This window comes from Hemibagrus wyckioides, linkage group LG12 (genome assembly GCF_019097595.1).
Source record: "Hemibagrus wyckioides isolate EC202008001 linkage group LG12, SWU_Hwy_1.0, whole genome shotgun sequence".
Classification (NCBI taxonomy): Eukaryota; Metazoa; Chordata; class Actinopteri; order Siluriformes; family Bagridae; genus Hemibagrus; species Hemibagrus wyckioides.
Window position 1 is genome coordinate 12323186 of NC_080721.1, and position 15364 is coordinate 12338549.

General features: G+C 44.5%; 2 protein-coding genes across 4 annotated transcripts in view; one reads left to right on the plus strand and one right to left on the minus strand.

Annotated features, from left to right (window-relative positions):
- The first annotated feature begins 343 nt into the window (after window positions 1-343).
- Window positions 344-7623, plus strand: rangap1a (RAN GTPase activating protein 1a). 2 transcript variants are annotated; one of them, XM_058404936.1, is made up of 16 exons: window positions 344-469; window positions 972-1091; window positions 1256-1383; window positions 2107-2166; window positions 3080-3259; window positions 3354-3488; window positions 3579-3737; window positions 4056-4169; window positions 4292-4391; window positions 4536-4620; window positions 4712-4889; window positions 6050-6166; window positions 6264-6369; window positions 6502-6590; window positions 6823-6944; window positions 7104-7622. In XM_058404936.1, exons 2-16 carry the CDS (start codon window positions 980-982, stop codon window positions 7183-7185), a joined length of 1767 nt encoding a protein of 588 aa, XP_058260919.1. In that variant the 5' UTR covers window positions 344-469; window positions 972-979; the 3' UTR covers window positions 7186-7622. The 2 variants fall into 2 exon arrangements, with proteins under 2 accessions (XP_058260919.1, XP_058260920.1); XM_058404937.1 differs by having other exon boundaries at window positions 391-544; window positions 7104-7623.
- A 6898-nt stretch (window positions 7624-14521) lies between these two features.
- slc25a38a (solute carrier family 25 member 38a) overlaps window positions 14522-15364 on the minus strand; it is a 10205-nt gene continuing 9362 nt past the window's right edge. For both annotated transcript variants that reach the window (XM_058404952.1, XM_058404951.1), the window contains one exon: window positions 14522-15364. This exon is cut by the window's right edge and continues 600 nt beyond it. The gene's annotated coding sequence lies outside the window, so the exon portion shown is untranslated.

A 15364-nucleotide genomic window follows, 5' to 3' on the forward strand; every position in this document is an offset into this window, starting at 1 on the left:
TGACACTCTGAAAGTGTTTATTTAGCCGAACAGCACTCCTTGTCTTACAGCGCTAATCTGGAATAATATATAGATAACATTTTAGCTAATGTCAGCTTGAATCCTGAATAAAATTATTCAGTCAGATTATAAGAGAGTAGCATCAGGTTGCTAAGTGAACCTGTCTTGCTGCTAAACCGGTCACTAAACATCCCCTTTTTTGGCTACAATTAAAGCTTATGCCTCATTGTTGATTACTTTTCTGTAATTGACGCTTTACACACACAAAAAAGACTAGAAATCCCACTAATTTACGAACTACATTCTCAACCTGATTAAAGGACTACATCTCCCGTGAGCCACCGCGCGCAGCTTTCAAACGCGGTGACGTCATCTGAATGAGCGGGACGACTACGCCGGTGTGTGCATGTGTGCTTGTTGTTGTTCCGTTCACGCCCAAAATAAAAACCGGTTTAAAAGTGTCCTACAGGTAAATATAATGGCGCCGTTTACGGTGTGATATCCGCGGAGTAATTACATTCATCCCTAACACGCAGATAAACCGGTGGGTTTTTTTTTTGTCCGGTAGAGTTTGCGTGTAAACATCCGTCCTAATGCTAATGCTAATGCTAACTGACTAGTTTAGAGGTCTATTCGTGTTGATTTAGCGGCGATTTTAAATGTATTTAGAAAATTTGTTATGTTTTCAACTGTTTATAATAAAGACAAGTATGTTTTTTTCTGTCTATATAAAGACGAGGAGACTCACCGATTTTTTTATAAACATGTTGCGTCAATAGATTACTTAATGACAGTTCCGTCACTTCCGGGTTTCTCGGGGGCATGATTTGGAAGGTGCAATCGCGCGTGCGCACAGGCCTCTAAACTAGACGTTGCTAGGTTACCAGGCGCTAATAGGAAAGCTCATTAAAATGAAAATGAACTCTGCCCTGATGTGTACACTCAGGTGTGTGTGTGTGTGTGTGTTGTAGGTGTGGGGATGGCGTCGGACGATGTGGCCCAGCTGGCCGACTCTCTGGCCCGGGCTCAGGTGGGAGAAGGAGAACTGAGCTACAAGTCACAGGGCCTGAAGCTGGACAACGCTGAGTCTGGTGAGAACAACACAGTCACACTGCTTCAGATACATACAGTCCATGAGCACAGCAGCGTAACACGGACAGCATTGTGTTTATACGTCTGTCTCTGTTTGTCTCCTTCTTTAACCCTTTCGTCTCATCCTTGCTCTGCTCTGCTCTGAATCCTTCATGGTAACCAGTGCAGGAAATAGTGAAGGCGATTCGGGAGTTTGAGGGGCTACGCGCTCTGCGCTTGGAGGGAAACACAGTAGGAGTGGAAGCAGCACAGGCCATCGCAAAGGCACTGGAGGACAAGCGTGACTTTCAGGTATACACAATGTCTACGCACCTTCTCATAATATGTCTCGCACCATCTCACAATGTCTCAGACTTTCTTACACAGTCTGATTGTGTTTCTCACAGTGTCTTGCGCCTTCTTACATGGTCACATAATGTCTCGTATCGCCTCATAGTAGTGTCGCACCGTCTCGTAGAGTCACGTCGTCTCGTAGTAGCGTCACAGCGTCTGATAGTGTCTCGCATCTTCTTATAGAAGTGTCTCACATCATCTCACAGTAGTGTCTCACCGTCTGATAGTGACCCGCATTGTGTCTCTCACCATCTGATTGTGTCCTGCATTGTCTGAAAGTGTCCTGCCCCGTCTGATAGTGTCTTGCTCCCACACATAGTGTCTCGTCTCAAAGTGTCCTGCACCGTCTGATACTGTCTCGCACCCACATATAGTGTCTCACACCGTTTCACAGTTTTCTGCACCTCCTCATAATATGTCTCGCACCATCTCACAATGTCTCAGACCTTCTTACAGTCTTATCATGTCTCTCACATTGTCTAAGAGTCTCCGCACCTTCTTACATGGTCTCTACATGGGTAGCGTCTCACACTGACTCACAGTATCTCACAATATCACACCCTGTCCTGATACCCTGATGCTCCTGAACTTCACTGGAATGTTCATTACTCTGTGTGTGTTTATAATGAGACTGTGTGTGTGTGTGTGTTTATAATGAGAGATTGCGTGTGTTTACTGTAGTGCTGTTATTGGAGTGATATGTTCACGGGCCGCCTGCGCTCAGAGATCCCTCCTGCCCTGGTAAGACAAAACACACACACACACACCCAATCCCCCTCAGACTGAGTGTAAAGCGTAAAGATGGTCCTGTTTCTCCTCATCATGTTAATCTTGAAGGCATGCAGCATGCACAGTGCTAAACTGGAGTCTGTACACTTCCATTACCAACACAAGGCCACAGGTGAACAAGTCAAGGAGATGCCGCTTCCTTTAAAGGAGGAAATTGCTTCACAAAGAACTTCCATCGCTTTCAATCAATCTTAAGAACTTTTTTCCGAGAGGAAAGTAACCTTGTTTGAGTGTGTGTTGATTTCATAATCTTTATTATTATTTATTTATTTATTTTTATTAATTCTTTTTTTATTTTCATCCCAAAAGTTAACATTCAGGACATCAGTAAGATTTCAGTTTTATAAACACAAAAGAACTGTTTATAGTGTTTATAGTCTCTGTCTGTCTGTCTGTCTCCACCCTCCTCTCTCTCTCTGTCTGTCTGTCTGCCCCCCCCCCCCGCATCTGTCTGTCTCCAACTCCACCAACCCCCCCCCCGATCTGTCTCTCCATCCCCTCTCCCCCCTCTATCCCCCACTCTCTCTCTCTCTTTCCCTCTCTCTCTGTCTGTCTGTCTCCACCCTCCTCTCTCTCTGTCTGTCTGTCTGCACCCCCCCCCGCGTCTGTCTGTCTCCAACTCCACCAACCCCCCCCCCGATCTGTCTCTCCCCCCTCTATCCCCCACTCTCTCTCTCTCTTTCTCTCTCTCTGTCTGTCTGTCTCCACCCTCCTCTCTCTCTGTCTGTCTGTCTGCACCCCCCCCCCGCGTCTGTCTGTCTCCAACTCCACCAACCCCCCCCCCCCCCGATCTGTCTCTCCACCCCCTCTCCCCCCTCTATCCCCCACTCTCTCTCTCTCTGTCTGCCTGCCCCTCCCCCCCCAGACATCTCTAGGTGAGGCTCTGATATTGGCTGGCGCTCAGTTAAAGGTGCTGGATCTGAGCGATAACGCGTTCGGACCTGACGGTGTGAAAGGCATCGAGACTCTGCTGAAGAGCTCAGCGTGTCACACACTGCAGGAGCTGCGGCTCAACAACTGCGGGATGGGCATCGGGGGAGGAAAGGTGAGAGAAACCTTTTTTCCCAGTGTGCACACAGCATTGTGTATCAGTAGATGTATTTACAGCACTAAATTATGATTCACTTCCACATTGCCAGATCCTGGCAGCGGCCCTGATGCAGTGCCACAAAGAGTCCAGTAAACTCAGCGCCCCTCTGAGGCTGAAGGTCTTCATCGCAGGGAGGAACAGACTGGAGAACGACGGAGCCACGGCACTGGCTCAGGCCTTCCAGGTGACGTGAACTAACCGCCTCTCCTTAAGCCGTAAATAAGTCTTTAATACGTGTTGCCTTTATGGAAGTATTAAATCTTCACACTCACAGTTGATGGGCAGTCTGGAGGAGATCCACATGCCTCAGAACGGCATCAACCACCCCGGAGTGACGGCTCTCGCCAACGCCGTGCAGCACAACCCCCAGCTCCGAGTGCTCAACCTCAACGACAACACCTTCACCAAGAAAGGAGCCATCGCCATGGCCCAGGTGTGAACACACGGCACCGTAGGGCTTCATCATCATCATCACACCATTCTGCATGTCTTCCTTTAAACAAATATAATTAAAAGAAAGTAAATAAGAATGAGTCTTTTTTTAAGGAGATCTTTGGAGTACGCTAAAGTTATTTTAAGCTGAGCTAATCATCAGGAAAACACTTTCATCCCCCTGAATCAGGATGAGAAAGACGAGGAACCAGGAGAATGATTCAGTAATTGTGAAGTGTTAGAGACAATGTGCTGTAGGTGAAGTAGGACCACTGCAGATAAAATAATATTGTGTGTGTGTGTGTGTGTGTGGTCTCAGGCTCTGAAGCACCTCCGCAGTGTGCAGGTGATAAACTTCGGTGACTGTTTGGTACGATCTGAAGGAGCCTTAGCCATAGCCGAGACCCTGAAAGACGGCCTTCCCATTCTCAAGGTACAGGAATGCAAAAGGTTATCAGATCAGTAACCCGACCTTACTGGAAATGCTAATCAGTGGACAGTAGACTGGTTTACAGAAACTGGAATCACTTTTCACACATTTACTTGTTGTACCAGGAGTTGAATCTGTCCTTCGGGGAGATCACAGAGGAGGCGGCTCTGGCTGTCGCGAATGCAGTGAAGCACAAAGACCAGCTGGAGAAACTCGACCTCAATGGTAACACACACACACATCTGTGGATGCTTTTAAAATTTCAATTCAGTTTTATTTGTATAGCGCTTTTAACAACATTGTCTCAAAGTAGCTTCACTGAACATAAAATTGTTTATATATGAATGATAAGTGTGTGTGTGTGTGTAGGTAACTGTATCGGTGAGGAAGGATGCGAGAACCTCCGGGAGCTCATGCTGAACATGAACATGGGTGACATGCTGGCCTCTCTGAGGTACACAATGTTCTCATTATTCTAACTCACTGAAGAAAACCATGACCTCACTTCCTGTGCTCCTTTAACGTTCCCCTCACTCCATGTACAGTGATGATGATGGAGAGCCAGACGAAGATGGTGGCGAAGATGAAGAGGAGGAGGAGGAAGATGACGAGGACAAGGGGGAGGATGAGGAAGATGAGGACGAAGATGATGATGAGGAGGAGGAGGAGGAGGAGGAGGAAAATGAGGAAGACGGAGAAGACGAGCCCAGTTCACCTAAACAGGTTAGGGTTTGTGTTTTATGACTGTATACACGCACAGGACACGCCCCCTGTAGTAAGACGAACACACAGAGAACACGCCCCCTGTAGTGAGACTAACAGAGTACATGCCCCCCTTTAGTGAGACGAACACAGAGAAGACACACCCCCTTTTTATTAAACTAACAGAGGACATGCCATCTTTAGTGAGACTAACACACAGAGGACACACCCCCATTTGGTGAGACTAACAGACACATAGGACACGCCCTCTTTAGTGAGACTAACACAACACATAGGACATGCCTCCTTTAGTGAGACTAACACATAGGACATGCCTCCTTTAGTGAGACTAACACATAGGACATGCCTCCTTTAGTGAGACTAACACATAGGACACACCTCTTTTTGTGAATCTAACACAGAGGACACGTCATGATAAGTGAGACTAACACACAGAGGACACACCTCCTTTAGTGAGATTTACACACAGAGGACACCCCCCCATTAGTGAGACTAACACACAGAGGACACCCCCCCATTAGTGAGACTAACACACAGAGGACACCCCCCCCCATTAGTGAGACTAACACACAGAGGACACCCCCCCCCATTAGTGAGACTAACACACAGAGGACACCCCCCCCCATTAGTGAGACTAACACACAGAGGACACCCCCCCCCCATTAGTGAGACTAACACACAGAGGACACCCCCCCCCCATTAGTGAGACTAACACACAGAGGACACCCCCCCCATTAGTGAGACTAACACACAGAGGACACCCCCCCATTAGTGAGACTAACACACAGAGGACACCCCCCCCATTAGTGAGACTAACACACAGAGGACACCCCCCCCATTAGTGAGACTAACACACAGAGGACACACACCCCCATTAGTGAGACTAACACACAGAGGACACACCCCCCATTAGTGAGACTAACACACAGAGGACACCCCCCCCATTAGTGAGACTAACACACAGAGGACACACATTCTTTAGTGAGAATAACACACAGAGGACACGCCTCTTTTAGTGAGACTAACACACAGAGGACACACCTCTTTTTGTGAGACTAACACACAGAGGACACGCCCCCTTTACTGGAATATTTGTATAAACTTACATATACACTCCTCAATCCCTTTAGATAAGTGTGTGTGTGTGTGTGTGTGTGTAGATATCGACTCCACCTTCAGCCCCTCACCCTCCAGACGTCTCGTCCTTCCTCTGTTTCCCGTCTCCAGAGAAACTGCTGCGTCTCGGCGACCAGAGAGTCCAGCTGATCCAGAAACAGGTCTGTTGGAGTAAAACTTCAAGAAACAGACACAGAGATATACCTCCGTAAGTCATCTTTATACAGGATGTTACTGTGTGTGTGTGTGTGTGTGTAGGTGGACGTGACAGATGTGAGTAAGACCGTCGAAGCCTTCCTGAAGATCTCGTCTGTGTATAAGGAGCGGGATCTGGAGGTGAAGGCAGCAGTGCTGGAGAGCGTCGGTACTGACCACAGTCTCTCTCCATCCTGCTTTATAGAGATGTGAGCTGTAGTGTGTATAGTTCTAAAGCAGTAGTGTGTGTGTGTGTGTGTGTGTGTGTGTGTGTGTGTGTGTGTGTGTGTGTGATTTCCAGATGCTGTTTTGACTAAAGCCTTTTCCACACCATCAGTCCAGACATTCAGTTTCATCTCTGCGTTACTAGTGATGCTTGGTTTATTAAAGGTACAAAACACACACACACACACCTATACAAACACACACACATGCACACCTATACAAACACACACACATACTGTATATATACAGACTTACATTTAAATACACACACACACACACATCTATATGAATATACACACACACACTGTTTTCTCTTCTGAATGTCATGGCATTCAGAAATACCCGCACTGTTATTTTTAACTTCTTTGTGTGTGTGTGTGTGTGTGTGTGTGTTTAGAGTGAGGATAAATTAAAACCTGTGGCAGTCGTACCAGGTCACCTGCAGTGTTTGGAGCATGCGGTGCAGCAGAAGTATTTCCCTAAAGAGCACATTGTTGTGCTGCATGCCTTTTTGGCCAGGTATACACACACACGCACACACACACACACACACACACAAAATGGGCTAAAAAAATATAAAAATATAGCTATAGCAAAACTTGTCAACAGCTATGATGATTAGAAGAAATTAGTTTACAAAATTGCCTGTGTGTCTGTCTCTCTCTGTCTCTCTTCTAGACAAAACAAGTCCTTGGACTCGTGTATCAGTGCTCGAGACAGCCTTCGCACCACCCTGCAGAGACTACTGCCCGAGAGCTAAACACACACACACACACACACACACACACACACACACACACTCCGGATATTTGTCTGCTCATCATTTTGTGTTGGAGAATATTGGACCTTAAAAGAAATGATTTGGGTGCACCTCCTGCAGGACAAAGCAGGACACTACAGGACTAATGGACCACACACACACACACACACACACATTTCAGACCATCTCACACACTCATGCACTGATATGTTACATTCATCTCATCATTATCAATAAAACTGGTCGATACAGAATGCTGCGGTCTGATTGGTCAGAAGGTGGTGATTCATTCTGGCTTTAGTTCAGCTCCAGATCACAGGTTTGTATCAGAGCCCTCCTTCTAGTACCTTACCGTTTCCATAGCAACAGATCATACACAAGGACTTGTTCAGCGGATGCTCTACATAATCTACAGCAGATTTTAAATAATAAAATAAAAGCTTTCAGTGAGATGTTTGTTTAACTTTTAGGAAAGGAGTCTCCAGTGTCAGTGCTTTGTAACGACTAATCTTTAGTATTTTGGGTGTTGCACAACATTAAATGCAAATATTTTACATTCTGTTATGGAAAAATAAGACACTTCTGGGTGGTGACAGAGACTACTTCATCTCACCACCGTATCGATGGTCATGTTCCTATAACATTATTTTGCCTAAAGTATTGGGACACCCCTCCAAATCATTGAATTCATGTGTAGTTTTTCAGGAGTTGTGCTTGGTCACTTAGTTCCAGTGAAAGGTACTCTTAATGCTTCAGCTTCATACCAAGACATTTTGGACAACTTTGTGGGAACAGTTTGGGGATGACCCCTTCCTGTTCCAACATGACTGCACACCAGTGACCAAAGCAAGGTCCATAAAGACATGGATGAGTGAGTTTGGTGTGGAGGAACTTGACTGACCTGCACAGAGTCCTGACCTCAACCCCATAGAACACCTTTGTGATGAATTAGAGTGGAGACTGCGAGCCAGACCTTCTCGTCCAACATCAGTGTCTGACCTCACAAATGTGCTTCTAGAGGAATGGTCAAAAATTCCCATAAACACACTCCTAAACCTTGTGGAAAGCCTTCCCAGAAGAGTTGAAGCTGTTATAGCTGTAAAGGGCGGGACAACTCCATATTACATTCATGTGCATGTAAAAGCAGGCATCCCAGTTTTGGCCTGGCTCACAGACGATCAGCCATTATGACCACCTGTCTAAAACTGTATCGGTGCCCTTTTTGCTGTCAAAACAGCCCTGACCCATCGAGGCATGAACAACACTAGATCCCGGAAGGTGTGCTGTGGGATCTGGTACCAAGATGTTAGCAGCAGATCCTTTAAGTTCTGTAAGTTGTGAGGTGGAGCCTCCATGGGCCTTAATACATACAGGACTTGAAAACCATTTCTGATAGATACTGACCACTGCAGACCGGGAACACCCCACAAGATCTGCAGTTTTGGAGATGCTCTGATCCAGTGGTCTATCCGTCATCACAATTTGTCCCTTCGTCAAACTCGCTCAAATCCTTACACTTGTCCATTTTTCCTGTTTCTAACACATCAACTTTGAGGACAAAATGTTGACTTGCTGCCTGATAAATCCCATCCACTAACAGGTGCCATGATGAGGAGATCATCAGTCTTATTCACTGCTCAGAATGTTATGTCTGATCAATGTAAGTAACACGTAAGGAAAGAGTCTCCAGTATCAGAGGTACAGCTGTAACTTTCAGCACAGTTTCCCTTACAGTTTCTTTGTAAGCTGAAAAGCTGCATTTGTTTGTTGTCTGAGAGAGAAAAGAGAAGCTGCTGAGGAAACAGCTATGGGATTTATAGCTGCCATCATGAAAATGAGAACAGGAAGCACATGTCTCAGACATTACGGGCAACTATACAGTGAATGGTTCTTGTTTCTGGTAAATAACCACGGTTCAGTAATTCTGCTTAATCATGCCTTCTCATTGTTGATTGGTTTCCTGTTACAGTAGAACAGAATAACTTTATTAATCCCTGGAGGGAAATTAAGACGTCAGTAGAATTAAAATACAGCAGGGTTACAAAAAAAACCCAAAATGGATAATGAGATGTGGTACAGAGTAATAAGTGCAGTGGGGCTGTGATACATGGTATAAGAATCTGTACAATATAAAAAATGATATGCTAGATGGACCGATGTACAAAAGAGACAAATGACAAAAAAAGACGATGTGCAAAAGCAGTCTGATGTGCAAGGAAATATGAAAGAAATGTACTGAGGTAATAAAAAATGCTATTGAAGTACATGGGTGTGTCCAGTAGAGGAAGCTCGGTCACATATCTGACCTGGACAGATGAGTTATAAAGTCTGATAGGACGGGGCATTTCCTATATAGGATTTCCTATATTGTTTCTTCCAGCACCATAACTCTTCTGGCCCCAAACTAAATGTGGATGTTAAGATTATTTAAAACTGTTAAAAAAAATATATAAATGCTGCTGGAGAACATACACAACCACAAGATGCACCACTGGCTGAACCACTAGATGGCCCTGTAATGCTACCACACAACACACACGCGCACACACACGGTGTGTGACGGACGGCTGGCCCATATTAAGACACCACGGGATGGAGTGTCCATATTAAGACAAAGACCATATTAAGACAATGGGAGACGTCGGGTCTTCTGCGAAACACGGTGAACTTTGTCACGTCTGTTTGCTGAGTGATGGAATGTTCTGGATGCAATGTGTGCTCAGTGACGTCAGTATGTTTCACCACATTTCAGAGGATAGATAAATATATATGAAAAATAGATTTAAAGCACTGGATAATCAGGACTGTGTGTGTGTGTGTGTGCGTGTGTGTGTTGGTGAGAAGAATAAAGATTGTGTGTATAAGATCAGTGTGATACGGGGAAGGGGGTGTACGTGGATGTAGACGGTGGAGGTCACAGGGTCAGGGCAGGTAAACAGGTTTAAACACGGTGTGGAGATCAATGTTTAATCCTAAGAAGCCTTTCAGTGTGTAACTCGTGTGTGTGTGTGTGTGTGTGTGTGGTTTAATGCTTGTTTTTGCTCAAGCTCTCAATTTTTTTTACACAATCTGGTTTAAGTCGCTTCAGACTAGTTGTTCAGCCTCCATATCTCTGTCGCGTCCTGTTCTAGGAAAATAATCACTGACCCTAACAAGGAGGCGTTACTGTTACCAACCTGAGGAGGATTTTATTTCTCAGTAACGTCGCGTCCTGTTTTATTTATTTGTTTATTTTGGGAATGTTTTTAAAAGAAGGTATCAGCCTGGAAGATTTTTTCCCACGTTGTTCCCTGAGGATGAGGATTAATAAAGATGTCAGCTGTGAGATAATATTTCCTATAATTTGTTTTCTGAGCTTCCTTCTTGCCCACCCTAAGGTGTTTTCTGAGCCTCCTTCTTGCCCACCCTAAGGTGTTTCTGAGCTTCCTTCTTGCCCACCCTAAGGTGTTTTCTGAGCCTCCTTCTTGCCCACCCTAAGGTGTTTTCTGAGCTTCCTTCTTGCCCACCCTAAGGTGTTTTCTGAGCCTCCTTCTTGCCCACCCTAAGGTGTTTTCCGAGCCTCCTTCTTGCCCACCCTAAGGTGTTTTCTGAGCCTCCTTCTTGCCCACCCTAAGGTGTTTTCTGAGCTTCCTTCTTGCCCACCCTAAGGTGTTTTCCGAGCCTCCTTCTTGCCCACCCTAAGGTGTTTTCCGAGCCTCCTTCTTGCCCACCCTAAGGTGTTTTCTGAGCTTCCTTCTTGCCCACCCTAAGGTGTTTTCTGAGCCTCATTCTTGCCCACCCTGAGGCTTCATCTTGCCCATACTAAGGTGTTTTCTGAGGCTTCTTCTTGGCCTTTTTTGACCATTTAAAAGCCTCAGAGTGAGCAAGAAGAAGCCACCCAGGCCTCAGTAAATCACTCATCATGGACCTGTTGTTAATACCATGAGCGGAATTGAGGAACATCCCTCCACTCACATGTGGTAGCCAACTGAACTACAGGCTTCTCATTACAGCGCTGCACCACTAGATGTCCCTCCCATGCTCTAACACACACACACACACACACGGACGGCTGGCCCATATTAAGACACCACGGGATGGAGTGTCCATATTAAGACAAAGACCATATTAAGACAATGGGAGACGTCGGGTCTTCTGCGAAACACAGTGAACTTTGTCACGTCTGTTTGCTGAGTGATGGAATGTTCTGGATGCAATGTGTGCTCAGTGACGTCAGTACGTTTCAGCACAACATTTAATTTCAGAGGATAGATAAACATATATGAAAAATACACACAGGATGAGTAAACTAAGTCTAGAACTAACTCTGACTTTAGTGCAGGTGAAAATCACAGGTTTATTTATGATTAACGCGCTCATTGTAGTACATTATCGTTTCCATGGTAACATCTTGCATATAGTGACTGATTTGGAGAGATTTTCTGTCAGGAGACGTTTATTAACATTCACACGTGGAGTTTCCACCACGTCAGTCATTACTGCTGCAGGGAAAAAAAATCTGTCTGTACGTCGTCACTAAAATGATATTTTTACGCTACGTGAGCGTTCGAAGTCCAGCGCTCTTTCTCGTTCTTCACATTATTTCTAAAGCAACATGCTGGAGAAAGCAGTAGATGAAGAGTCTAGCAGAACTAGCACTGTGTCATGTGTTTCCTCAGTGTGTGTGTGTGTGTGTGTGTGTGTTCCACCCTCTCCTCTTATCAGCGTCTGCAATGTAAGAACCCTGAACGCGTGATAACGATGAGGCCATGGTGCGCGTCGAACGTCCGATACCGGAATCCGGAGCGTCAGTTACTAGTTTTACGTTCACATCACAGCTCTGAACCTTCACATGGAATAAAAACTCACTGCACATTAATACATTTATTCACCTTTATCATGTATTCAAATGACTTCCACTGAGAAATCTGACCGCTCTGTTTAAGCCTTTAGCTTTAATGCTAGCTAGCGTGAACGGTTTCATAGCGATATATCTCTTCCTCGCTGTAGACAGGATTGCCTACGGCGTCTCACACAGAAGAAGGCAAAATCATTTATGAGGAAATTTACACGAAAGATCTTTTTTTACATGCTAGCACGAGCAAACGCCGAGGCGACTTTGTGGAATATTCCTCCTGAGAGGTGGAGTGAATTCGGAGCCAGAATTAATAATGAACTGTTTCTTGAAAAGTGGAATAAGTGATGGCTCAGAATAAAGGAGTGAGTATTCACTTTTCACAAGGAGAGACTGTGGTTTATTTAATTTACTGTTGGATTTTTAGACAGGAGTCATGTGGAGTTCAGGAAAATTCAGTCAGGACTGTAGCTGGATTGGATTCAGTCCGTCTGGTAGGTAAAAGCATCAGGTTAGTTTTTGCCAACCCTGTTACTGTGACAGTTTATGAGGAATATGTTTTAAAGATATTTGTTTGTTTATTTTATTTTTTAATTTTTTTGGGTCCAAAATCTGGAATTCTTCATTGAAAATCTGGAATTCCTTATATAAATTAGAAATAAACAGAAATATTTCTAACTAAAAAATAAATGTTCAATTGACGTGATATTTAATATTCAGCATATATTTATAACATATAAATATTCTGTAGAAACCCCCTGGGGTTTGACCTGTTTGTGTCTTCCCTGTTGCATCTAGCACTTTCCACTTATCAGGGTCACGTATTGGACCGTCATCGGATCGTCAGTGACGTAATTCTCCCGGAGAATACGCCGGTTTCAGAAACGAAGTAAGAAAAGACTTACCTCTATCTTTTTATGATAGACGCCACTGAGAAAGAAATGATCAGTGTGTAATTTTAATGGTAGGTTTATCTGAACAGTGAGAGACAGAATAACAACAAAAAAATCCAGAAAAACACATTTCAAAAAAGTTCTACATTGATTTGCATTTTATTGAGTGAAATAAGTATTTGACCCCTTTGCAAAACATGACTTAGCACTTGGTGGCAATCACAGACGTCAGACATTTCTTGTAGTTGGCCACCAGGTTTGCACACGTCTCACATCTCGAGGAATTTGGGCCCACTCCTCTTTGCATCCACGACTCATTTTCAATGCCCTGGCTGAGGGAAGGAGGTTCTCACTCAAGATTTGATGGTCCATGGCTCCGTCCATCGTTCCTTTGATGCGGTGCGGTTGTCCTGTCCCCTTAGCAGAAAAACACCCCCAAAGCATAATGTTTCCACCTCCATGTTTGACGGTGGGGATGGTCTTCTTGGAGTCATAGGGAGCATTCCTCCTCCTCCAAACATGGCGAGTTGAATTGATGCCAAAGAGCTGGATTTTGGTCTCATTTGACCACATGACCTCTGAATCATTCAGATGTTCACTGGCAAACTTCAGATGGTCCTGTACATGTGCTTTCTTTAGCAGGGGGACCTTGCGGGCGCTACAGGATTTCAGTCTTTCACGGCGTAGTGTGTTACCAGTTGTTTTCTTGGTGACTATGGTCCCAGCTGCCTTGAGATCATTGACAAAATCCTCCAGTGTAATTCTGGGCTGAATCCTCGCCGTTCTCATGATCATTGAAACTCCATGAGGTGAGATCTTGCATGGAGCCCCAGACCGAGGAAGATTGACGGTCCTTTTGTGTTTCTTCCATTTGGGAATAATCGCACCAACTGTTGTCACCTTCTCACCAAGCTGCTTGGCGATGGTCTTGTAGCTCATTCCAGTCTTGTGTAGGTCTACAATCTTGTCCCTGACATCCATGGACAGCTCTTTGGTCTTGGCCATGATGGAGAGTTTGGAATCTGATTGATTGACTCCTTCTGTGGACAGGTGGGTTTCATACAGGTAACGAGCTGAGATTAAGAGCACTCCCCGAGAGTGCTCCTACTGTAATCTCAGCTCCTTACCTGTATAAAAGACACCTGGGAGCCAGAAATCTTTCTGATTGATAGGGGATCAAATACTTATTTCACTATTAAAATGCAAATCAATGTAGAACTTTTCTGAAATGTGTTTTTCTGGATTTTTTTGTTGTTATTCTGCCTCTCTCTGTTCAAATTATTCATTATCATTATTCACGGTTCATTATTTTTGTACTATTTTAATGCTAATGGTTTAATATGGTTAATATCACCTTAATGCCATAACTTGTAGTCTGATAAATTTATGCTGATTTGGATTAAAATGAGAACATTTTTCAGAAAAATCTCAACAACCTACATCACCTGCAGTCTATATCAAGCCAAGCTGACTCACTGTGTGTGTGTGTGTGTGTAAGAGCCAGCTAAGCAAAAAACCAGCTCCTACTAGATATCGATCCTGTAACTACCGGTTGTTTATCTGTGGGTGGTGTTAACATGTCTCGGGCTGGAAACAAGCACAAGGGTGATAAATTCATTACTTTTTATTAGCGGGTTAGCAACCAGCCATGTAATAAACACATTCATATATTAATATAACATCATGGTAGTCATTGTGCAAACAAATAAATTAATAAATTATATCGCAGTCCTGAGACATTTTCTTCCGCATTGATAAAGCCTCCCTTTGCAATCTCTCTCTCTCACACTCACACACACACACACACAATATATAGTGCAAACTGATCAGACTTAATTGTTACATCACAGCTCTGTAGCGATCGTCCTGCAAAGAATTCTCGAACCTGATTGGCTAGAATCCTGTTCGATTAACTTCCTGTAGTAACACCGTGATCAGAGACTTGAACCCCGGACATTCTGCATAATCTGGTGAAGTTTTAGAGAAGGAGACGTTTAACATTTAAACTAAAGACAGTGTACACTGATCAGCCATAACATTATGACCAGGGCCAGGTGAGGTGAATAAGACTGAGTATCTCCTCATCATGGCACCTGTTAGTGGGTGGGATATATTAGGCAGCAAGTCAACATTTTGTCCTCAAAGTTGATGTGTTAGAAGCAGGAAAAATGGACAAGAGTAAGGATTTGAGCGAGTTTGACGTTTGGCGGATAGACGACTGGATCAGAGCATCTCCAAAACTGCAGCTCTTATGGGGTGTTCCCGGTCTGCAGTGGTCAGTATCTATCAAAAGTATACTTCTGTCGTGCAAGTTGAGGTGAAGAGGTGGGGACTCCATGGAGGACTTCAAGGATCTGCTGCTAACATCTTGGTGCCAGATACCACAGCACACCTTCAGGGATTCCATGCCTCGACTGTTTTGGCAGAATAAGGGGACCAACACAATATTAAG

What these genes read in the sequence shown, in the direction of transcription:
- rangap1a (XM_058404936.1), top strand. Translation starts at nt 980, where the DNA reads ATGGCGTCGGACGATGTGGCCCAGCTGGCCGACTCTCTGGCCCGGGCT. An exon ending in GAGCCATCGCCATGGCCCAG is followed by an intron (nt 3,738 to 4,055) that starts GTGTGAACACAC and finishes GTGTGGTCTCAG; the next exon opens with GCTCTGAAGCACCTCCGCAG. An exon ending in TGATGCTTGGTTTATTAAAG is followed by an intron (nt 6,591 to 6,822) that starts GTACAAAACACA and finishes GTGTGTGTTTAG; the next exon opens with AGTGAGGATAAATTAAAACC.